Raw genomic sequence first — 26,797 nt, 5'->3', positions numbered from 1 at the left:
GACAAGAAAACTTACCTGTCTGAGCATCCACGGAGAAGTGCGGCTGCCCCTGAACCAACGTGTACACGAGTCGAGCGCTGTTCCCATACGTGGGATCGTCTGCGTCTGAAGCCGTCACCTGGATGATGGAGGTCCCTGAGAAAGAGTTTCAGGGAGCGAGAGAGACACAGTAAGCGAGGGGACAAAAAAGACAAAAAGAGATGATCAATACGGCACACATGAGCACAGGTCATCACAGGACAAGCACATTACATGAAGAGATCCGTATGAAGACTGACAGATTCTCTCCTTCTCTCCTCTCTCTCTCTCTCTCTCTCTCTCTCCTGCTGCAGTGTGACAAATACAGTATTCACTTTCTCTTCTCCCCAGCCACACACCTTCTTTCATTCGCGCCTCTGTCTGTCTCACTTCATTTCTCTTCATCTCCTTCTCCAATTCCCCATTTGCTCCCTCTCTCAGTCTCTTTCCCTGTTTCTTTGGCCACACTCCCCTGTTCCCATAACTCCCTCACGTCTCGAATCTCTCTTTCGCTCCTGACAGATATGGACTTTTTTCCAACCAAATAAATCAAAGAGCTTCATGCGAAGGACCAAAGCAGTTTGAAACGAACATATATATGTACAATGGAAAGAGGACTACGTTTCCCATGGGGCAACGGCTGACAAGCTCAGAGGGACGGGGGGATTTGTGGGAGCAGCTGTTGCTGTTTTCAGACATCAAAGGCCTGACAGTGTCACCAAGAGAGCTTGTGGGTAGAGGGGAGGGTGCCGTCTGATTACAGATCTTTCGCAGGTAGTTAAGAAGCGGCAAATAGAATACCGAGAGCGAGCGAGAGAGAGATTGTCACTGTAAACGAACGATCAGATAGGCAGATCAAAAAACAGACGTGACTGCCGGGTTGACGCAACATGCACCGGCTCAGAGAAATCTATTCATATTCAATCTGAGTGGAACTGAAGAAACACGCCACAATTTAGACTGATAACGCATTCACACTGATGGAATATTAGATTTGAATGGCGCTCTGGTTTCGTTTACCTCAGCAAGGGTTCGAGCATTCAGATGCGGCGCAGAATATTTCTTGTTTGCGCTTGGGATCCTTTGATATTAATTAAACCCATTTCAGGCAAAACAAAACAAGCACGACTTTCTAGGGGTAATATTTTGAGACCGCCTCAAACGGACGTAAAATCGATAAACGTGAGAGGTTATATCGCAGAATGAGCATCATTAACATTTAAACGCCGCAAATTATAGGGAGCATTTTCCTAGGCTTTTCATCCGATGATTTTTGGGACAGCATGCATCCTGCATTATTCAAAAATCATTGACATTCAGCAAGAAAACGTGCTAGCGGGGATGAGCATATGTTGTCTTCCGCTACCTATGTTTGCCATCTCGGGGACTGTGGCGCTGTAGGGTCCTTCCTCGAAGACAGGTGGGTTGTCGTTGATATCCTGCACTCTAATGATGAACTGGGAGGAGGGCTCCAAGGCACGCTCTGTCTGACTGTCTGTTGCTGTGGCAATCAGCCGGTATTCGTCCTTCTCCTCCCGGTCCAAGGGCTTGGTTACGTGGATATTGCCCGTCTTCTCGTCAATCACGAACACCGATCCCGCCCCCTCACCCCGCAGCACGTACCTAGTGCGTCCATCACCTCGGTCCATGTCAGTGTGAAGCTGATGAGGAGAAAATGAGAGGGAAAGGTTGAGATTACATGAGGCTGAAGGGTTCAGAAGGGCAAATATAGTATACACAGTGTCAAGGTTTCTTAGAGACAAAATTCTTCCAAAGACTAAGACTTGTGTAAAAAATATGTAATGATGTAATCAATAAAAAAGTAACTGTAGTCTGATAACAAGAACTTTAAATGTAATACCTTATTTCAAGTACTTAATTTTTGTAATCTGATTATGTAATCCAGATTACATGTAATCAGTTACTACCCAGGGCTGAGTATACAGAGGTCAAAACTGATTAAACACGCCACAATTTAGATTGATAACGCTTTCACACTGATGGAATATTAGATTTGAATGTCGCTCTGGTTTTGTTTACTTCAGCAGGGGTTCAAGCATTCAGATGTGACGCAAACTTGTGTGAATAATATGTAATCAATTAGAAAAAGTAACTGTAATCTGATTACGAGAATTTTAAAATGGAATATTTATTTCAAGTACTTAATTTTTGCAATCTGATTATGTAATCCAGATTATATGTAATCAGTTACTATCCAAGACTGAGTATACAAATGGTCAAAACTGAAGAAACACAACATAATTAAGACTGGTAATGCATTCACACTGATGGAGTATTAGATTTGAATGTCACTCTGGTTTCATTTACCTCAAAAAGGGTTAGAGCGTTCAATGTGTAATCACATAATCAATAAAAAAAGTAACTGTAGTCTGATTATGAGGATTTTAAAATGTAATATCTAATTTCAAGTACTTAATTTTTGGAATCTGATTAGGTAATCCGGATTAGATGTAATTAGTTACTACCCAGGACAGAGTATACAGAGGTCAAAACTGAAGAAACACGCCACAGTTTAGACTGATAATGCATTCACACTGGTGGAACATTAGATTTGAATGTCACTCTGGTTTCATTTACCTCAGAAAGGGTTAGAACATTCAGATCTAACTACATGTACCTAATTTTTGAAATATGGTTACATAATCCAGATTACATGTAATCAGTTACTACCAAGGACTGAGTGTACAGATGTCAAAACACCATCAACTTTATGTGCTAAAGCGAAAACAGTAAAACAAAAGATTAATCTTGAAATACAGACTCCAATTTGACAGATGAGGACTTCGGGGGCTCGTTCGCAGACAGTACAGATGGGCGGTAATGAACACAAAGCCTTGCGTGAAGCGCTCATACTCTGGGCATTGATTGCGGGAGGAGTCTGGTTAGCGGATCAGCAGCAGTCTACGGCTAAGGAGCCTTCATGCGGTGAGCAAAGCCTGGGCTGCATAGGGAGCGCGTGACGCTCAGAGGGAAGAGTGTGGAGAACGCATCAGCATTCATCCTCATTACTGCTTCTACGTGGCCAGAATACGGCTGCTTAAAAAGACCCCATAACAGCACAACTTCAACAAAAAGTGCCACACAGCAAGTTTGGAAGACAAATGGGAGCGTGTCCTATGTTTGCAGGCATTCGAGTGTGGAAAGAGCTGAGTGTGTTCCCTCAATGGAATCAAAATGGAGATTTTTTTGGAATCAGAATATTCATTGGCTTTTCTAGATTGAATTTTGAGACAAAACATGTGGTTGTGGAGATGTAATCCCCAAAGAATGTCCTGACATTCTGTGGGCAGTGATGAGGAAAACTGTAAGAAAGCACATTCTGCTCAGTGATACACACATCCCTGTGTATGATAGCCAGGCAGAGTGCAACAAGTTGGCAAACGCTAAAACAGTTTTTCGATGTCAAGGGGTGCTCACACTGAGGTCTCCAGGTCGCTGTACTGTTGGCTGCTAGTAGGCATTTCTATTCGGCTATCTCTATCACACAGCTTTTCTCAGTATGTCCACATCTAGTTTAAAAGTTCAGACTAAAGCAATCATATTAAAATGTCATGTAAATGCTTCACACAGACTGAAACTGTACTAGTCTGATTTTTGCAGAGTTGGACTAACAGATCAAGATCCAGCATGTATTATATTAAATATTAATATAGAAAATATATAAATATACTAACTTATTATTTTGCTGTTATTAATAAATTATTGATTCATTAAAACGATGCATTAAGAGCCAGGGGTTTAAACTTTTGAACAGAATGGAGATGTGTATAATTTTTCTTATTTTGCCTAAATATATATATTTTTTTTTTCATTTAGTGCTGCCCTTCAGAAACTACAGAATATACATACATGTTCCCCAGAAGACAAAATAAGTTAAATTTACCCTGATCTTCATATTCAACAAGTTAAACTTAATGTTTTTCCTTCTGGAGCATCAGCGAGTGTTTGAACCTTCTGTAATAGTTGCGTATGAGCCCCTCAGTTGTCCTCAGTGTAAAATGATAGATCTCAAAATTATACAGTCATTGTTTGAAAGGGTTTAAATACACAAAAATGCTGGAAAGCCAAAGAATTTGTGGGACCTGAAGGATTTTTCCGAAGAACAGCATCATTCAGGTAACAATACAGTATTAATAAGGGGAAGTAAACTTTTGATCGGGGTCATTTTTATAAATTCAACTTTTTTTCCCCTAAAATATGTAAACATATTTTATGTGAAATATCTCATTCAGGTTAGTGCTAAATAAAAAATAACAGATTTTGTATGATCCCTCTTATTTTGGTAAAATAATTGACATTTTGCAGATTCTGCAAGGTGTATGTAAACTTTTGCCTTCAACTGTGTTTCATAAAATAATTACATTTTCCTATAATACCTTTTTTAAAAATAATTTCGCTCAAAGCATATTGAACGAGTGTTGGTGGTCTGGGTTTCCACAATCAGCCTCTACCTGGATAATGCGACAGCAGCCTCATTGTGCCAGAACTCCCAGCACACACCAGTTATCAGTGGAGAGGCGACAGTGTGAAGTAGCCAATTATATGGATGATTAGGAGGCCATGATGGAGTGTGGCCAATTTGACCAGGGCGCTGTGGTTACATACCTACTCTATTCAAAAAAGCACCCTGACATTTTTAATGACCACCAACAGCCAAAACCTCAGTATAGTCCATGGCATTAAATCTGTTTTGGGTGATCTGATGACATCTGGTCAGCTGAGACAATTCACTGTCACAAGTCACTGCAGGGTCTTTGATTTCAGGGCTACATATATCACTTTCAAAGTCAGGATGACGCTACATGTTTACAAGTGCAAAAAGACACAAGCTATTGCACATTATACTAAGTATAATTTGGTATACCAAATCTACTGCAGACATGCTGTTTTGAATAAAATGCTCATTGTTATTTTAGCTCTTATCTAAAGTATTTTTGGAATAAATTTCACATGATCTGCTATATTTAATGCTGATGCAAATCAAAGACTTTCCACACAGTCAAGTGCATGTATATGCAACATTGTCTCATCATACATGTAATGTGTGGTTCAAGTATATACAGTACAGACCAAACGTTTGGACACACCTTCTCATTCCAATGAATGAGGTGTGTCCAAACGTTTGGTCTGTACTGTAGATATGAATTCAACTGAAAAAACTTGTGAAAAATATCTTTCAGGTGGTCAAATAGCAAATAGCAAATAGCAAATAGTGGAGCTCTGCAGCCACCTACTGGTAAAAGTTATTTTTTTTACTTTTAAAACTGGATTTTCCAAAAGATGGGCAAAAATCTTACACTAAACCATGTGAAATTATCCATGTTATCCCCATGAATTAAAGTTAGAAATGTGGGTCTTTTATAAAGTGAATTTTACATAAAAAAGCAGTTTTTGTATAAAAACCCATTTAAAAAATATTTATTTATTAATTTATATATATATATTTAAAAAATATCACTAATCCACTGAAAACTGCACAAATGTAGAGTAAAAACTTTAATAAACAGAAAAATATACAGTACAGACCAAAAGTTTGAACACACCTTCTCATTCATTTGAATGAGAAGGTGTGTCCAAACTTTTGGTCTGTACTGTATACACTTTCATATGTCAACTCATCAGCGAAAGATGCCTCATTAATGCACCGATAGCATCTAAAATGCATATTTTTTATATAAACAACTTAAAAAAATGTACAAATGTTTATGATTTGATGTTGGGACTTCAAAAAAACACCCCTCACATTTCAGCAACCATTTTTGTATATCTTCTCAAGGCACAATACTATAGAAATTAAAATTGGATATATTTTAGAGTAGTCAATGTGCAGCTTATATAGCAGTATAGATTTACTGTCCTCTGAAAATAGCTCAACATACAGCCATTATTGTCAAAATAGCTGGCAACAAAAGCAAACGAAAGAAACCGAGTTACACTACAGTGGTTAGGGTCATACAGAGGTTTTCCAAGATTTGTTCCATTCGGGACAGGCCTTGCAAGAGTCGATCAACGAAGTTGAACACTCATTCTGTGCATCAGGTGTAGAACCTGGCTACAAAAAATAGACGCATGAGTGCTGCCAGCATTGCTTTAAAGGTCACAGAAGTAGAAGGTCAGCTTGCCAGTGCTCAGACCATATGCCGCACACTGCAACAAGTCAGTTTGCATAGGCGTCGTCCCAAAAGGAAGCCTCATCTGAAGCTGGCTCACAAGAAAGCCCCCAAACAGTTTGCTGAAGACAACCTGTCCAAGAGCATGAATTACTGGAACCATGTCTTGTGGTCCGATGAGACTATAAGATAAACTTCTTTGGCTCAAATGGTGTCCATCATGTGTGGCGATTCCCTGGTGAGGAGTACCAAGAAAATTGTGTCTTGCCTATAGTCAAGCATGGTGGTGGTAGCATCATGGTCTGGGGCTGCATGAGTGCTGCTGGTTTTGGGGAGCTGCAGTTATGAGTGGATCCCAGCAACAACCTGTGCAGCTCTGGTCAATTCCATGCCCAGGATGATTAAGGCAGTGCCAGATAACAATGGTGCTAACACAATATTTTGACACTTTGGACAAGTTCACTTAGGGTGTACTCAATTTTGTTGCCAGCTATTTTGACAATAATTGCTGTATGTTGAGTTATTTTCAGGGGACAATAAATCTATACTGCTATACAAGCTGCACAATGACTACTCTAAAATATATCCAGTTTCATTTCTATAGTATTGTTCCTTGAGAAGATATACTAAAACATTAGGTTCCCACCACCATGTTTGACAGTGGGTATGGTGTTCTTAGGGTTTAAGGCTTCTCCTTTTTTACACCAAATGAAGGCTATGAATGAATTCATTTTTAATATTTTGGGAAAACCATGATACTTTATTCAGGATTCTTTAATGAATAGAAATTCTCAATTTGAAACAGAAATGTCTCTCATTTTCATTGCTATCCTTTCATTCTTCTGCATCCAAGTGCATGTTATCATAATGCATCCTTGCAAAATAAAATATAAATTTCTTTCAAAAAAAAAACAACAACTCTGAATGGTTGTACACATGTTAAAATGTGTTTCAACTCTCTTTGAATACTAATGAGATCAGGCTGGTAAATACGTGCTATTTGCTAAGTCACAAAACGTTCTGGACCAAGCACCTGTATTTAGCGCTGACCACTTGTGATTGGATCGGCCGAAACGGATGTTAATACCAGGTGTTAGTCAGTACCACAGCTTCAGCTGGTAATCGAGGGATCTACGTGACTGCCAGTCCAGGTGTCGAGGGTCGGTTGCTAGTGAGAGCGGGCAGCCATGAAGCCGTTGCTGTGTTGTGGCTCTGGAATTCCTGATTCCATCCATTAATTCCGCCTTGAGCTCTCGGTCAGTCAAGTCTGCCAGCAGTTTGCCGTTCCAAGCCCGGGGTTCTTAACGAAGGGCCTTAATGACCCGCCTTAACGACAGGCCTTAACGACAGGACTTAACGAGGCCCTTAATGAAGCTGCCGCTATCGTTAAGGCTGGCGACGGCTGGATGATGAAAGACGCGGAGAATCCCCTCTGTGTAGTCATGGAGAATGAGAGGAGCGTGTCCTTTTGTCCCTGGCATTGACCCGATCGGTGTGACCTCCGCCGACACTCCTTGTGATTTACACGTCCAATAACACTGACGTAGTGACACGGCTCAAAACAAACACACGCAGACTCAAGGACAGACACACAGTGTGATGCACAACCGCACACACACACTCAGCCAACCAGATGCCTGACCACATTAGAGGAAAAAAGCAGGCATGAATTTAAACAGTGGCACCATTATTGGCCCTACCGAGATTAGAATATCAGTACTAAATGAGGTCTAATATCTACACAGCTGAACGGGGCTGACGCCTTAATAAAGGATTTATCAGAAAGGGAGTCGATTCAAAACAAGACATTTTGAAAAGCAACTGAATTATACATGAAATGGCATCAGAAAGGTCTAATTTATGCAGTGACATCCAGCTGACCATAATATGCATTCAAATTAGCCATGTAAATTTGTGGCAGACACGCTGTTTCAAGGACAGATTCTCAGCTTCTTTTGTATACATGGGCGTTATCATTAGGCCTCTAAATCAACTAAATTACTTATATTATAAAGTAATGTTCTTATACTCATATAGTCAATTTCATATTTTTGCAATAACCATAAATCATGAACTGTGGGAAAAAAATATTCAGTGTCAACCTCTAAATCACTTAAATAACTTATTCGGGTATACTCAATTTCACATTCCTGCAGCACAATAAATCATAAAACATTGGGAGTGGGGAAAAAAATGCATTTCGCATCTGTGCATTAACCTAATGAATGTGTTTTCCTGGGCAGATTTATTTAGCGCCCCGCGAGTTGGGAGAAACACTGTTTGAGAAAATGGCTCTTCAGCCATCATGTGAAATGGGTTTTGACTGCTCTAAACAGCAATGCGGTGGCCTGGATACCAAGAGGCCATCTACACACATAACCATTACAGAAACACACACTCCGATACACACAGATCTCAGCGTGTTATGAGTTTCAATCCCCCTTTGCCACCAGGGAATCTTATCAAAGGCTTTAAGGCTGATGGGAGAGAATCCTCGGCTCCTTCACGTCTGAGTGAGGAAGATGAAGCTCGCACGCTTCTCCTCAGAGGAGCCCGGCAACACATGACTCACTGGTGGCATTGAGACGTGTTACTTTAAAAGTGATGCATTACATTACACTTAATGTTAGTAAATACTTGTGTCAACTGGTTCATCCAACAGTAGAGTTTTTTTCTTCATTATTATTATTATTATCACTTTTACTCTGTCCTCCTCAAATGTACAACAAACCTATCTAGATGTAATGCTACATGTTGTGGGTTATGTCCCAGTCCTGTTCTCTACATTTTCCTGTCACCTCTCTGTTATCTTGTCAAATAAATGCAAAAAAAGTACGAATAAATATGTATTTATTGGCTTTCGAACAGATGCAAAGTACATCTTTATCCACTAATGATTATTTTATGGATTATTATGAGATTAAGATAATAAATATTATAAAATATAATTTTCCAAGATAAAAAAAAATGCCTAAAATTTCGATTTTTTTTTAGATTACTTAATAAATTGAATTTAATTAATTAAAATGATAAAAAAGATATATATTTTTTTATTTTAAATTTTACATTTAATTTTGTAGTTAATCTTAAAATATGTTTTTCTAATTTCTAATATAATATAATGTTCCAAGATTAAATTACATGCCTATAATGTACATTTGTTTTAGATTAATTATTAAATTAAATTAATTAAAACTGATAAAACATTATTTAGAAAATAACAATTTTACATTTAATTTAATATATTTAATCTTAAATATATATATATATATATATATATATATTTAATTTGTAAACTACCTGTATTTATTATTGTTGTATGTTTTACAAGAAAAGTTTTTTTTATTGTTTGCCAAAAAAAAAATATTTTTCAATTAATAATGGAATGAATTGTTAAATTTTTATTTGATTATACTTTAAAAGCCAAATAAAATTGTTAATGTTTTTAATGATAAAATTGTATTAAATTATAAGTAAAACATAAAAAAAATCATAGGACCCTATTATTATAAAAATGAATACATTTTTAAATTGCTGAAGTTTTATTAAGTCAATTAATTAGGGATGTTTGTGGATTATTAAAACATTTTAAGAATTTTAAAAATGTTTAATTAAAAAAAAAAAATTAAATTGTGTTCAATTGTTGTTACATTGTTGTCACATTTAAGTTTAATTAGACATGCTTTAGATTACTAAAATGTTATTTAACCATTAAAATGTAATCCAGAAAAAAAAAAAGATAAATACATAAATTTTGAATCCATCAAAACAATCAGCCAGGCCTTACTATTTACTATTTCAGTTTTCAATTTAAAAATGTAATGCTTGATTTAAATGTGTTATTTCTTCGTAATTGTTTGTTAAATTCACTAGGAATTTCTGAGTGAAAAATGAAATGAAAATGACTGCTGCCAGAAAGCATATCAACACTGAAAGATTCACTAAAGCAACTTCCACTTAAAGGCTTCAGGGCATATCTCGCAAAACAAGTCAAATGACAAAACCAGACAATCTATTACACATCTATGTTATTTCTGTTCTGGCACAGTGACAGGTCTCTTTCGCAGGTGCAGTGTGGGAGAATTCCAAATCGGGGTGACCTTGCTTGGCTAACTCTCCACTTTTGGCCCTGCTGCATGACTAAGAGCAGGCGTGACTGTGTCTTCTAACCCAGACTGACCTTCCATCTGTCTGGCCTCCAGCTAGAACCAACCTCGCATCCCTCCCTGGATCTCCTCTGCCAGGCGGCTCCGCACCTGCAGCCCTAAGGCCCAGCTGAGAGTCCACGACTGTGGGGCCGACACAGAGCTGTGGAGGCGCCCTTATCTATCCACTGACACATAATTAACATCAGCCCTGCCAGCCCAGACGCACTGACCGCATTATTAAAGCTGTTTACCCTGGCGCAGGCTGACACCGTAACACCCAAGCACCAGACCTGGGGCTCTAAGATTTCCTTCATGCGGAAAATGCAGATGGAATCGGGGACATCAGTCATAGAAATGGAATCTACAGTAAAAACACGGCAAATTTTGGATGTATAAATCAAAAGTATGGCTGTACACTTTTCAAAAAGTGATGTGGACTAGTGTCAGTGAATATTAATATGCTATTTTAAATAAAGTCTACTTTGTGTGAATGAACAACACGGTTTTGTCTATTAGATATACTCAAGCACACCTGACGCTTGTGGTGTTTTAGGTGTCTGCTTTCCCATAACATGAGGACATTAACACATGAACTTTATCTCCAGAGTTGCTCTCAGTGTTCACTTCATGAGAATTTCAACATTTCTATCATGACAACTCTTGGAAGATTTTAGCATGGTAATGGATATGACAATGTTAATGTAATGAATAGATCTGCTACACTGCTGTATTGCTGCTGCTGTTGGTTATTGTTGTTGTTGTTGTAGATTATTGCTGCTGCAAAGTAAGCACAGGAACTTGCTACAATACATACAGTGATACAGTGCTGTCAGTATTTAAGACATACTGCTGCTGCACAAGTAGCATATACAGTATAATAACCCGCAGCAGATCTACAGTTGAGGTCAAAAGTTTACATCCCCCTTTCAGAATCTGCAAAATGTTAATTATTTTACCAAAATAGGAGGGATTATACAAAATGCATATTATTGTTTATTTAGTACTGACTTGAATAAGATATTTCACATAAAAGATGGTTCACATATAGTCCACTAAGAATAATAGTTGAATTTATAAAAATAACCCAGTTCAAAAGTTTACATCCCCCTGATTCTTAATACTGTGTTCTTAACCTGAATGATCCACAGCTGTGTTTTTGTTTTGTTTTTTGTTTAGTGATAGTTGTTCATGAGTCCCTTGTTTGTCCTGAACAGAAACTGCCTGCTGTTCTTCAGAAAAGTTCTTCAGGTCCCACAAATTCTTTGGGTTTCGTGTATTGGGTTTTGTGTATTTGAACCCTTTCCAACAATTACTGTACTGTATGATTTTGAGATCCATCCTTTCACGCTGAGGCCAACTGAGGGACTTATATGCAACTATTACAGAAGGTTCAAACACTCCAGACAGAAAAACTATGCATTGAGAGCCGGGGGTGAAAACTTTTGAACAGAATGGAGAAGTGTACATTTTTCTTATTTTTCCTAAATATCATACTTTTTCATTTAGTATTGCCCTTCAGAAGCTACAGAAGATACTTACTTGTTTCCCAGAAGACAAAATAAGTTAAATTTACCCTGATCTTCAAATTCAAAACGTTTTCAGAGTCATTGTTGGAAAGGGTTCAAAAACACAAAAATGCTGGAAAACCAAATATGTGAAATATCTTATTCATGTCAGTACTAAATAAGCCCTCTTATTTTGTAGATTCTGAAAGAGGGGTGTAAGCTTTTGACCTCAACTGTATACAGGTGGAGCTGGGGAGGTGGGGGGTTTCAGAAAAACTCTGAAGGTGTGCTGCAAAATGCTGTAGTGGCAAACTTATTGGCTGCATATGCAACATGAACCAATTAGCTTGTGCCAAGTAGTTCACGCTGTGAATATCATCAGTTTGCATTAACGACCAATCAGTCTGCGCCATCTAGAGTTTCATGACAGAACTTCGTCAAGACTATCGTCATATCACACATACACAGAAACTTAAAAACTAAAACTTTAGGAAACTGACATAAATATATTACTATTGTACATTAGAATTTATTTCTTAAAGTAATAATAACAATACTATTTTCATTCTTTATTCTTTAATGAATGTCATACAATTTCACTGCCATGTTTACAATTTTATCACTAAACCCCTAAAAACAAGGTTTTCCAGTTGCTACATTTTAATTTGATTATACTTTAAAAGCCTAATTATATTGTTAATGTTTTTGCTTTCAGTTGATTACCACTGTTTTTGATGATAAATTTGTATTAAATCATGAATTAAAAAGATCACTGTCACGACCACACACAAAGGGAGAAGGTGAGTATCTTTCAAGGTATTTATTAACAAACGTGCACAGCACAACACACGTGCAATCGGGTGAATTAAGGTCTCTGTGGTCAAATCTTCAAACAAACACAACAGGTGAGTTCAAGTTCATAAGGATCATAGCATTAGCAATAGTCACTTCCCTTTAACACGATTAACGTGTATCACAGGAGAACATCAGAGCAATCCACGAGGAGCACAGGAGAACATCGGAAGAATCCACGAGGAGCACAGGAGAACATCGGAAGAATCCACGAGGAGCACAGGAGAGACAACAGGAGGGGGAGAAGATCCACAGAGAAGCATCCATGCAACTTCGATACCAGCCGATGAGTGAGTGGCAGAGGTAGGTATATAAAGGGTGTGGTGATTGCTGGTGCAGGTGACGGTGATTAGTATTCTGGTGATGGTTCACGGGTGTGCTGTGGTGGTGATTGGCTGGTTGGTGGAGGATCGTGGTGATTGGGGCTGAGGGAACGTGCAGAGGGTGTGACATCACCCCCTCCTCCACGGGTGACTCCTGGCACCCAAGAACGGCGACGGGGACGACCACGACCTCTGGGAGCTGGGCGTTCGGGATGTTGGCGGTGGAATTCCTCGAGGAGAGTCGGGTCCAGGATGTCGTCACGGGGTATCCACGATCTCTCCTCGGGTCCGAACCCCTCCCAGTCCACTAGGTACTGGAGCTGGCCGTTCCGCCGCCGGGAGTCTAGGATTTCTTGGACTTGGTAGATGTTATCTCCAAGGATCTCTGGCGGGTCGGGAGGAGGAGGTGACTCCGACTCTGTGGAGGAAGGGAACAGGGGTTCAGTGTGGCGCTTGAGTAGGGAAACGTGAAACGAGGGGGCGATTCTGTAATGTGGAGGTAGGTTTAGACGGTAGGTGACAGGGTTGATCTGTGAGTGCACGGTGAAGGGCCCTATGTAGCGGGGACTCAGCTTCCTACTGGGCAGCCGGAGGCGTATGTCTCGAGTGGACAACCATACCTGGTCCCCGGGGAGGTAAACTGGGTTGGGTAACCTACGGCGGTTGGCATGTTCCGTATGCCTCCGTACTGCCCGCTGGAGATGGACGTGCGCTGAGTCCCACACCCTCTCGCTCTCTCGGAACCAGTGATCTACCGCGGGCACCTCGGAGGACTCTCCAGTCCATGGAAACAGAGCTGGTTGATAACCTAGAATGCATTGGAATGGGGTTAGACCAGTAGAGGTTTGACGGAGGGAATTTTGCGCATACTCAGCCCACGGTAGATACTGGCTCCAGGTGTTTTGATGTTGGGAACAGTACGTCCGAAGGTAGCGGGAGATTTCCTGTATTTTCCGTTCGGTCTGCCCGTTCGTTTGAGGGTGATATCCGGATGACAGGCTGACTGTGGTACCCAGAAGTTGGAAGAAGGCCCGCCAGACCCTGGAAATGAATTGGGGTCCCCGATCGGACACGATGTCTTCTGGGAGTCCGAAGTTCCGGAATACATTGTGGAATAGTGCCTCTGCGGTTTCTAGTGCTGTGGGGAGACCTTTGAGAGGTATTAATTTGCAAGCTTTCGAGAATCGATCGACTACCACTAAAATTGTGGTGTAACCCTGAGAGGGGGGCAGGTCTGTGGCGAAGTCAATGCCCAAGTGTGTCCAGGGTCGGCGGGGAATAGGTAACGGTTGTAATTTACCTTCGGGTAAGCGGCGTGGGGTTGTGTTGACGGCGCAGACCGAACATCCTTGGACGTACCGTTCCACTTCCCTGCTCATGTTGGGCCACCAATATTTCTGCTGGAGGAGCGAGAGGGTTCGCCTGCTGCCAGGATGTCCTGAGCCGGGGGACGTGTGCGTACTATCCAGCAGAAGGGGTCTGAGACGGCTTGGGACATAGACACGACCCGGGGGAAGCTCCGGTGGTGCAGGTTCCTCGAAGGTGGCGGCCCGTATATCTTCATCCAGCTGCCATAGTATGGGTGCGAGAAAGACAGATGGGGGTAGAATTGGATCAGGATCGTCAGAGGTAGGTTCAGGTGAGTGCATACGTGATAGGGCGTCTGCTTTGGTGTTTTTGTGGCCGGGTTGGTAAGTAATGTGGAAATTGAATCGGGCAAAGAATAATGACCAGCGAGCTTGGCGGGCATTTAGTCTCTTGGCGTTCTGAATGTACTGGAGGTTCTTGCGGTCGGTTATTACGGTGAAGGGGAACTGGGCTCCTTCCAACCAGTGCCGCCACTCTTCGAGGGCGAGCTTTATGGCCAGCAGTTCGCGGTCTCCAATCCCATAATTCTGCTCAGCTGGGGTGAGTTTTTTGGAATAGTACGCACACGGATGGAGGGATCGGGGTTCATCAGACCACTGGGACAGCACAGCTCCTACGCCCACGTCCGCCGCATCTACCTCCACCACGAAGGGCCTTGAAGGGTCGGGGTGCCTGAGGATGGGAGCGGTGGTGAACATTAGCCTTAGACGGTCGAAGGCTTGCTGAGCCTCTGGAGTCCACTGTAGTACCCGGCGTCCTCCCTTTAAGAGGGAAGTGAGTGGAGCCGATAGGAGGCTATAGTTCTTTATAAAGCGTCGGTAGAAGTTAGCGAAGCCTAAGAAACGCTGAAGCTCCTTCACCGTCCTGGGCTCCGCCCACTTGGCCACTGCGTCCACCTTGCCGGCTTCCATGCGAACTCCCTCCGCAGTGATCACGTATCCGAGAAAGGAGATGGAGGGCTGATGGAATTCACATTTTTCTAATTTTAGATAGAGTTGGTACTCACGGAGGCGTTGGAGAACCTGACGGACGTGGTCTTGATGTTCTTTTAGGTTACGTGAGTAAATGAGGATATCGTCAATGTAGATGATTACGAATCGATGGAGGTAGTCGCGGAAGATTTCGTTCATGAAATTCTGAAATACGGAAGGACTGTTAGCCAGGCCATAGGGCATCACCTGATATTCATAGTGACCGGTGGGGGTGATGAAGGCGGTCTTCCACTCATCTCCTTCTCGGATACGGATCAGGTTGTATGCACTGCGGAGGTCGAGTTTGGTGAAGACGCGGGCTTCCCGTAGTTCCTCCAAGGCAGCTGGCACTAGAGGAAGTGGATAGGCGAATTTCACCGTGGCGTCGTTGAGCACCCGGTAGTCAATGCAAGGTCTGAGCCCACCATCCTTCTTGGGGACGAAGAAGAAACTGGATGCTGCTGGGGACGTGGAAGGTCTGATGAACCCCTGTTGGAGAGCCTCCTGGATGTAATTCTCCATGGCTTCCTGCTCAGGACGTGAGAGGGGGTAGATCTTCCCGTGGGGTAGTTTGGCGCCTGGCAGCAGGTCGATACTACAGTCCCAGGGCCGGTGCGGTGGTAGTTGTGTGGCCCGTTCCTTGCTGAAGACATCGGTGAAAGACTGATAGACGGGGGGAATGGCGGTGGCGGATTGAGTGGCAGGGCTCTCTATGGTGGTGGCGTGCAGAGGGATAGGACGGTATGGAGACTCTGTATCTGACGAGGAAGGATGGTAGCCGTGGTCCTCACACGTTGCGCCCCACTCCAGGACCTCTCCTGTGCTCCAATCTATGCGGGGTTGGTGCTTAATGAGCCATGGTCTGCCCAGGATGACATCCACGTTGGCTCGCGGGAGTACTAGGAGGGTCAGATGTTCCCGGTGGTTGTGTTGGGAGACGAGGGTCACTTTTCTGGTCCGGCGAGATATCTTACCATCGCCCAATGGTGAGTTTTGGATTGTGGTAATTTGGTATGTGACCTCATTTTGAACGGTGGGAATGCGATGTTTAGCAATGAAGTGTGATGAAACAAAATTGCCAGCCGCTCCGGAATCCACGAGCACATAGATGGGGAGAGTACGAGAGTTTACTATTAGTTCAGCGGTAATATGGGGTAATAGAGACATGGCCGGAGTAATAGATACGGTACTCACCATTGGGCGAGGCGGGCGGACTGGACAGGCACTGATGAAGTGAGAGGCTTCTCCACAATATAGGCACAGATGATTATTAATTCGTCGTTTCCTCTCCGCAGGATCCAGGCGATAGGAGTCAGTAATCATAGGCTCCTCCGCGTCTCGTTGGGGTGACGGTGTTCGGAGTGGAGGGAAGCTGGGTACAGACTTTGTAGAAGGACACGCTGAGAGATGTTGAGAAATGCCTACTGCCTTCTTAATAAAGGTTTCCAGCGGTACGTTGTCATCGTAAATAACCATATGCTTGCGGATCTGGGGTTTAAGCCCCTTACGGTAGGCTGCTAGGAGAGCTACTTGGTTCCAACCACTGGTGGCCGCTAGGGAGCGGAAGCGCAGGGTGTATTCATGGATATTGGACGCACCTTGATTCAGAGTGATCAGCTCGTCGTGCACGGAAAGGGGAGTGAGAGCAGCTCCAAACACGTCCTTGAAGTGGGCAGCGAAAGCATTATAGGAGATCAACGCATCACTCCGTGAATTCCAGAGTGCAACCGCCCATTGAAGTGCCTGCCCAGTGAGGAGGGAAATCATAAAATATATTTTAGAAATTTCGTTCGGAAACTGGTGTGCGTTGGCTTCGATATAGAGGGAACATTGCAGGAGGAAACCATTGCAACCACCCGGGTCTCCGGAATAGTTCATGGGGCGAGAGAGGGGCGTGTTGGAAATCGTCGTTGGAGCAGCCGGTAGAGATTGACGAAGGACGTTTACCATATCCGAAAAGGAGTCGGGGGTATCTTCTGTGATAGCGGCGCTCGCCTCCATGAGTGACGTGGTGTGTTATTACTTTTGGGCTGGTATCCTGTCACGACCACACACAAAGGGAGAAGGTGAGTATCTTTCAAGGTATTTATTAACAAACGTGCACAGCACAACACACGTGCAATCGGGTGAATTAAGGTCTCTGTGGTCAAATCTTCAAACAAACACAACAGGTGAGTTCAAGTTCATAAGGATCATAGCATTAGCAATAGTCACTTCCCTTTAACACGATTAACGTGTATCACAGGAGAACATCAGAGCAATCCACGAGGAGCACAGGAGAACATCGGAAGAATCCACGAGGAGCACAGGAGAACATCGGAAGAATCCACGAGGAGCACAGGAGAGACAACAGGAGGGGGAGAAGATCCACAGAGAAGCATCCATGCAACTTCGATACCAGCCGATGAGTGAGTGGCAGAGGTAGGTATATAAAGGGTGTGGTGATTGCTGGTGCAGGTGACGGTGATTAGTATTCTGGTGATGGTTCACGGGTGTGCTGTGGTGGTGATTGGCTGGTTGGTGGAGGATCGTGGTGATTGGGGCTGAGGGAACGTGCAGAGGGTGTGACAATCACACAGTACTTCAAAAAAAAAAAGAAGACAGTTTTTCATAGGGCCCTATTATTAAAAAAAATTATGTTGAAATTGTCAAAGTTTTATTCAATTAATTAGACATTTCTGTGGATTATTAAAACGTATTACAACAATTAAAACAGAATCTGGAAACATTAAATTAGAAAATGGCACATCAAAACAAACAAACTTAATGGAGTTTATTTTTTTTATATTAAACCTTTAATAAATTATTAAATTTTATAGGTTTCATGAAATTAGACATGATTTTGATTACTAAAATTTGATTTAACCATTAAAATATATTTTAGAAAAAATAATTACTACAATTTATTTCAACTTTTATTTAACAAAAATGATTTATGAAAAAAAATTAATATAGGATCATACAGACCTCTCTGAAGTGCAATGCTGAGAACTACAGGGCAGAAAGGTTCGGTTTATCTATGCTCAAATCTGTGGGAGGATCAATTTGATTTAAACTGTAAGCACTATGTGAACTAGGTGAGAATGGTGTCCTAAAGTTGATTTCACAAGTAGGGTTGAGCTGCGGTTACAGGTCAGTGGAGTCAGACCGCAGCCTGGTTTCACCCACACTCTTACATTAATGCCCCTAGCAAGCTAGTAGGGTTTCTGTGGTTAGTTGCTGGTGCTGAGTCTGATAATCGAGGTGTTGTTTTTGTCCGTGTTGTTTTTGTCAGGCTGAGCGGAAACTGATGTAATGCCATCTGACTCAGCTTGGCCCAACACCCGACAACGTCCATCACCCGCGTGTCGCTCGTGCCCACGTTTGCCGGTCACATGAGTAGCTGTTTCACATCATCAGCAAGTATTTTTCCAATTTGCTGCTGTTGTTCAGCCTCCTTCATGCATCATTTATGATCAAAACCATCTTTATTTGGCACAAGTTTATGCAAATACCAGTGGTTATTATCATAATCAGCTGAAATATGAAGAAAGAGTGCGTGGTTGTTTTATGAATGTGTTTAACTTTAATGGGTTGGCTTTGAAGCAGACGCTATATACTTTAGCTTTATTTACTTTAATAATTTTTACAGGGGTGCATGTAGGCAGGAAAAGGGCACCAATCCTGATGCAAATCTTTTGTAGGCATTTAAAGGCCAGTTTGCTCACTTCCATGCCACTTGTCTGACAGTGCCAAGACGAGCGACCCTGTGCCAAAAACTATACATCACTTGGAAAAAACTGGAAAAAACTGAGCTTCTTATTTTAATTGTTCTGAGCATGACTTTGAGTAGGCTGTATGAATAATTGCTCAAACAATAGTAACTTGGTGCTTTTCCAAACTTTTTGCATATAAAATGCCATGCAGTTCAAAAATAGCAAGCGTCGGTCTCCCTGGAGAAGCGTTAAGCGTGTTTATTAACCATTAGGGCGCAGCCCCTTTGATAGTGGTCATCTCTATGCCTTATTCCCTGTAAAGGAGAAAACCCTTTGAAGTGGTAACTCTTCAAAGGTTTGCTGAGAACAGGGATCACAAATCATAGCGGTCTGGAATATAGATCTAATGTCTCTAGAGCTCAACGGAAGAAGGGAGGCATTGTACTGCCATGTTGTTCATTCACCCTAAACATGAGCAAATTCTATCACTACATATTATTTAAGTGTGATATTGTGTTTATACAACAGTTCGATGTATATGACAAAACAATCGAGCCTTTAAAAACCCTCCTTTGTGCAAACTACTTCGATCCGCCATGGATTTAAACATTAGTTTGACAGTTTAGCAGCTGAGCCCAAGCCTCCGTTATTAATTCGAATACTTATTAAATGTTGTATTACTGTATTAAAAGCTCACTGTATTATGTAGAGCATTGTGAGAAAGACTGAGCGAGTGTGATTACCTTTATCTGATACAGCATTCATTCTTCATATTCACAATAAAACATTAGTTTAAATGTCCGCAGAGGGAAGCAATATCTTTGTCGTACTATCCTTTCATCGCATGAGGGTGATTTCCGATGACAGCACTGCTCAATGCATGTTGGCTGCATCTTACAAGGTAAGAAAAATAACTTCCTTGTTCACAACCCTGTTTCAGTCTCTTTTAATATAAAAGTCTTTAATAGGGATTCACTCATAAAAACGGTCTCTTATCAGAAAAACAGAAAGTAATCACCATCACGAACACACACACACACACACACACACACACACACACACACACACACACACACACCGTTTCCCAATACTAAATACCATTATTAAATACTACTATTATTTATATAAAATAGTATTTATTTAATAATAATATTTAATAGACAACAACAGCCATCATAAAAGTTGCTAAGCAATTAAATCAAAAGTACAAAGGCAGCGCTCTGATACACAGCATTAAATTTACATTAAATATAATGTTATGAGACTTTTCCCTCAGGCAAAACTATTCACTCTGGAACAAATAATAGATTTATGAGACCAAAGACTGCCAGATTTACCCAAAACAAATCATATTTCATGTTTAACCACTGGAGAGACATCAGAGTCAGCGGCAAATTCCAGAGGAACTGGGCAAGGTAAGGCTGCTTTTGGTGGGTTCATGAGTGCCGAACTTTTGATTCGTTATCTTAATAACAAACCACATATTTGAAATCTAAATAAGCACATTCTCATCTAAAAAATCTTAAAACTACATTCTGTGACACAAACACTATTAGTTATAAAACTATAGTGGATTTGGGCATCCGCCATGACACTCGTAGTGAGAAATACAGCAAACACAGTGATACAAATAGTAAAACAGTTGGAGTTCCGATATCACTACAATATCACACTCCTCTCAGCCAATCAGATTCAAGGACCAGAACTGTAGTATATGCATTCATATTTCACAAATTAATATGTGGTGAGGATTTTTCAGTGACTCTTTCTACAGGTTTCTAGACAGTGACAAGTGGCCTTTGTTATGAATTGACTCATTCATGCAAACAATTCTTTTAAAAACGCTAATTAATTTGGAAACAAGACCTTTATGAAGGAATAACTGAATCACTCATCCAATCAATAGTTTAATTTTTTTTTTATTCATTCAGAAGCAAAAACTGACTGAGAGAATCACTGGATCACTCAATTGATTTGTTCAAAAACACTGGCACAATTTGAAACTGCATATTAAGATACAACTATATATTTATATAGCAGAAATATTAAAAGCAGTATTCTAGTATGTTATGGTTTTACTACACTAATGATGATACAATGATTTAACCATGGTATTTGTGGTAAAACTGTGGTTACACAAATGGTAATCAATACACCAAAAAAACATGGCTACTACACTTTTACTATAATAAAACTGTGGCTAATTTTCATAAGGCATGAAACTAATATCACATTCACGATCTGAATATCAGCACGGCTTAAGTTCAGTTCAACAACATATTGATTTCCAAAGCCAATGTTCAATGTTTTACCCACCTGCCACAATAATCTCTTTCAATTATCTTAATTTTCTCCGAAAATACTCATGCAATAAATTAATCAGCATAACATGCAATTCATTTGATTTTGAACTGATTGACAGCCTTAATATAAAGATTTTGAAGCTCAGCTCAGGCAGTTCAAAGACTTATTCTGAATGTAGCCTCCGGCTTCACATTATAATATTGATGATGTGTCTTTTGCAGTTCACAGGCTGTTAGACGCACATCTGAGAAATACACATGTAGTCATACCTGCAAAAATCTGCATCTTTGTATATTCATCTTTTAAGTGTTCAAAAGGCCACAGTTCAACTTCCCTCCCCCCAGAGCAACACCCTATTTAATAATATCTCTTGATCTCTCTGTCTCTCTCTCTCTGTGGCATTGCCCCCATTCAGGGGCAGTAGGCATGGTTAAGTAGAGCAGACGGCCAGTCTCAGCTAAGAGAATTCAGAATAAATATTAGCTCAAGGTCATGCACTGTATTCACACCAGACTATACATAATCATGAGTTAACCCTCCACATGAGCATCCCCTGTCTGAGCATGAGCGAAGCCGTACTGTCCTCCAGCTGTGAATCACTGACAGTGAACTACCTTGAAAGCATTTACTCTAGCCAGGCATGAGAACCTGTGAGTTACATAATTTCTTCAACACTGAAGCTTGGCCTTACCAGGGTTTCCCAACCTGGAGGTCACCACACCTATTTAATTTTAGTGGAAATGAATTATACTCAAAACCTTTCTTCTGCTGACGATAAAACAAGATATTTTGAAGAACGTTGTTAATCAAGCACTTGCCTGTAGCCACTGACTTCCATAGTATGGAGAAAAATACTATGAAAGTCAATGGCTATTGGCAACTGTTCGGTTGCCAATATTCTTCGAAATATCTTCTTTTGTGATTAGCAGAAGAAACAATCAACAGGCATAATTCTTACTGTTGGGTGAACTATTCCTTTAAATACTGAAGTCGAAAGCAATAAAAACACTAAACCAAAATAATAAATTAAAGATAAATTGCAATATTATAAACCAAAGTATTGCTAAAATAGAAACTAAATCTGAAAATTCAAAAAATTAAAGACTAAAATATTAACAGAGAGTCAAATAATACTAAAACTAACACTGCTGCACTATTTTTAGACAGTCTGTGTCTGTGTTTAAGCCCCTGCATTCTTTTCTTTCTAGCTCTTTTGTCCTGCAGATGCAAGAGCATGTCCTGTGTGAACGGACTGCTAATTAAAAAGCCATGGGTAAATACCAGACGGAATACAGCTTAGTTCAAAAAAATAATAATAATAAATACTCAGCATTCAGCAAAAGAGTTGTGATCTAAAGAAAGGCATGCAACAGACTGAAGGTGTGCAGTGGTATTCAGAAGTCAAATCACTCTAGATGTATCTGAAGAAGCATACGCAAGATGAAACAGCAGATATTGTAATTCGGTCAGTTTATATTAACTGCTCACTGACGTATGGGGAAAAGAGGCTTGTGAAGCATATAATTTGTACAAAAATAAAAGTGAAAACCAAACTGCTGCCCCATGTGACAATCACTACGGAGCACCAAGTGTGACCTGACTAATTTCATGCACCGTATGAAATGGGTGACACAAAATGCAATATTTCATGACAAAATGCAGTTACACTGTAATGTGTTTCATATACAGATCAAAAGCCAGCTCCATTTTGTCCAGAACCTTTTCATTTTGTCTGCAAAAGGTGTTATCCACAAATTGAAAAGATCAGTCACTCTTGTCTTCTGTGTGAAAACAGTAGGACCTTGTGTGAATTTTGTGCATGAAATGAGAGTCTGGCTTAGAAATTTGTGTCTGAAATGAATTGGGAATTTTACATTTAATGAAAAGCTGATTTTTGTAACTGTATTTTGTCATGAAATACTGCACTTGCGTGTTGCATAATTAATATGGTTCATAAAATTAGTCAGGTTACAATTGGTGCTCCATAAATCAGCTTTTTAGTACATATTTGATGTTTAATATACAGTTACACCACCATTTAAAAGTTCGGGGTCTGTAAGATTTTTGTAAAGGTTTTTGAAAGACACCTCTTATGCTCAGCAAGACGGCATTTATTTGATCAAATATGCAGTATTTTTTTAAAGGACAATTTAAAAGGACCGTTTTCTATTTTAATATATGTTGAAATGTAATTTATTTAATTTATTCATTTGATGGCTAAACTGAATTTTCAGCAGCCATTATTCCAGTCTTCAGTGTCACATTATCCTTCAGTTATCATTCTAATATGCTGGTTTGGTGACCAAGAAACATTTCTTATTATTATCAATGTTGAAAAATGCTTAAAAACGCTTAATATTTTTGAAGATTTCTGAGTTTTTATTTTTTGAGTTCTTTTATGAAAAAGATGATAACATTATACAGTTGAGGTCAAAAGTTTACATTGGCTACACCTTGCAGAATCTGCAAAAAGTTAATTATTTTACCAACATAAGAGGGATCAAACAAAATGCACGTTATTTTTTATTTATTACTGACCAGAAAATCCTAATATTTTACATAAAAGACATTTACATATAGCCCACAAGAGAATAAAATAGCTGAATTTATAAAAATGACCCTGTTCAAAAGTTTATTGATTCTTAATACTGTTTTGTTATCTGAATTGTCCACAGCTGTGTTTTTCTTTGTTTAGAGATAGTTGTTGTTTGTCCTGAACAGTTAAACTGCCAGCTGTTCTTCATTTTTCATTTTCCTTCAGGTCCCACACATTCCTTGGTTTTTCAGCATTTCTGTGTATTTGAAACCTTTCCAACAATGACTGTATGATTTTAAGATCCATCTTTTACACTGAGGACAACTGAGGAACTCATATGAATTACAGAAGGTTCAGAAGGAAACACAATGCATTAAAGGGATGGTTCAGAGTAGATTTGACTTCATTGCTATGCACTCCGAAGCCCATGTAAATACCCCATTCAAAGTTTTTTTTTACCTTAGTCAAACATTGAGGGAGATATCAGAGTTTTTCGAATGGCTTGCTACTGCCGTACATGGTACATGTGATGTATCTCATAAATTGCACCACTAAACGTGCACGTAATCTTACCAAACTACTACAGTAGTGTAAATAGGTTATGTACTCACAAAACGCTGCATCGGAAAATTTGTAAGTCCACCATGAGTGTTTTAAAAACAACTTTTACCCGATCCCTACTAGTCTCAAAAACTACAAATGGCGACAATCCCTGGTTTGGGAAAAGCACGTAAAAGTCCACCTACTACGTTGACAGGCACACAGACGTAGTAGGTAGACTTTTACATGCTTTTCCCAAACCAGGGAAGTGACGTCGACGTGTCGCCATTTGTAGTTTTTGAGACTAGTAGGGATCGGGTAAAAGTTGGAGTCAAATCTACTCCGAACCATCCCTTTAAGAGCCTTTTTGAATTTGAAGTCAGGGTAAATTTAACTTAATTTGCCTTCTGGGAAACATTTAAGTATCTTCTAAAAAAAGCAGTACTAAATGAGAAAAAATTAGGCAAAATAAGAAAAATGTACACAACTTAATTTTGTTCAAAAGTTTACACCTCTGGCTCTTGATGCATTGTTTTTCCTTCTGGAGCATCAGTGAGCATTTGAACCTTCTGTAATAGTTGCATACGAGTCCCTCAGTTGTGTAAAGATGGATCTCAAAATCATACAATCATTGTTGGAAAGGGTTTAAATAAACAAAAATGCTGAAAAACAAAGAATTCGTGAGACCTAAAGGATTTTTCTAAAGAACAGCAGGCAGTTTACCTGTTCAGGACAAACAAGGTACTCATGAACAACTATCACTGAAAAACAAAAAACAAAAAACAGCTGTTGATCAGTCAGGTAATAACACAGTATCACAGTATTAAGAATAAAGTGTATGTAAACTTTTGAACAGGGTCATTTTTATAAATTCAACTATTATTTTCTTTTGTGGACTAATATGTAACTTCTTTTATGTGAAATGTTTTATTCAGGTCAGTATTAAATAAAAATAACATTCATTTTGTATGGCCCCTCTTATTCTGGTAAAATAATTAACATTTTGCAGATTCTGCAAAGTGTATGTTAACTTTCGACCTCAACTATGTATTTACTGTCACTTTTAATGGTTTTGAAAACAAGAAAATCTCACTGACCTTAAACTTTTAAACCAATGAGATTTCACAGTGGCCATGACTAACCAGCGCAACGGCACAGAAATAGAAATAAGAGCAATTATTAAAAAATCCTGTTGCATATTGCAGTCGTGACTGGTAGAGGAAAAACTCCACAAAGATTTGCATGCAAGAAACAGCTTTTTATCACTTGTCACGTTATTGCATCACGTTATCACTCTCTATCTCTTCTCTGTTGTTTGAGAGAGAATAACAGTCAAAGTTAGTCAGGAATCAAAAAAAATATCAGAATGCCATGTGATAGCACCACTTGTTACAGGAATGAAAATAAGTTCACGTTTACATGTGATGAAAGTGTGGGTAAAGGAAGAAAAAAAGCGCTTGCGTGTGTGGCATTATCTTGATTTGAAAGATACGCAGATAGAGGCAGGGAACAGAATAAAGAGAGAGGACAGAAGAGAATGGCTTAGACATGTTCTCTTTGAATTTCACTTATAATAGACTCTCCAGATCCTCCCCCTTCCCCCTCTCCTCTACTTCTCCCTTTCAGCTCCCACTCTCAGAACAGAAACACGTTTGAATTTCTTCTCCACAGGGGTTTATAATAAAATGGTATTTAACCACGCTCTATCTCTCTCGCTCTTGCGCTCTCTCTCTCTCTCTCTCTCTTAGCCTTCCTTCTCTCCTGCATCCTACTCACTCCTTGTTTGCTGAGCTTTCTCTCTGTGCCTTTTCTCCTTTTTTAAAAAAAAAAAAAAGTTATTTTGCAAGAACCCCTTTCACCGGATTCCAAGGTCATGAGTTTGCATATACAGTGGATACACTGCAAATCTGGGGTTCAAAATCTAATTTAAAGGAGCAGTTCACTCAAAATAAATAAATCATGTACCCTTTCTCACCTTCATGTCGGTTCAAATCTGAATGACTTTCTCTCTGCAGAACACAAAAGATCTTCTGATATATCTAATATTTCAACTGTTTTTGTCTATACATCAATGGATTCCATAAGTGACCCTAGAACACAAAACCAGCCTTAAGTAGCATGGGTGTATTTGTAGCAAAAGCCAAACTTATTATTAAAAAAATATGCCAAAAATCATTAGGATATTAGGTAAAAATCATGTTCCATGAAGATATTTTGGATATCTGATTTATTCAGCTTTCAGATGATGTATAAATCTCAATTTCAAAAAATTGACCCATATGACTGGTTTTGTGGTCCAGTGTCACAATTACGAACATTAAAAAAAAATTCTTTAGAGTTCTACAGATGAAAGTCAAATTGTTAGACAGTGGACACTGACCATTGCACTTGTGTCTTGCATCTCAC

General features: G+C 40.0%; 1 protein-coding gene across 1 annotated transcript in view; it reads right to left on the bottom strand.

The window, feature by feature from the left end:
- Nucleotides 1-26,797, bottom strand: part of cdh24b (cadherin 24, type 2b) — a 223,490-nt gene that overhangs the window by 79,479 nt on the left and 117,214 nt on the right. Inside the window, exons 3-4 of the mRNA XM_073849380.1 lie at nucleotides 1,385-1,679; nucleotides 16-135 (exon numbers count right to left, since the gene is read on the bottom strand). Coding sequence (XP_073705481.1) covers nucleotides 16-135; nucleotides 1,385-1,679 — 415 coding nt within the window. The remainder of the gene's footprint in view (nucleotides 1-15; nucleotides 136-1,384; nucleotides 1,680-26,797) is intronic.

Source organism: Garra rufa, chromosome 10 (genome assembly GCF_049309525.1).
Source record: "Garra rufa chromosome 10, GarRuf1.0, whole genome shotgun sequence".
NCBI lineage: Eukaryota > Metazoa > Chordata > Actinopteri > Cypriniformes > Cyprinidae > Garra > Garra rufa.
This window is presented reverse-complemented; position numbering and strand designations above follow the sequence as displayed.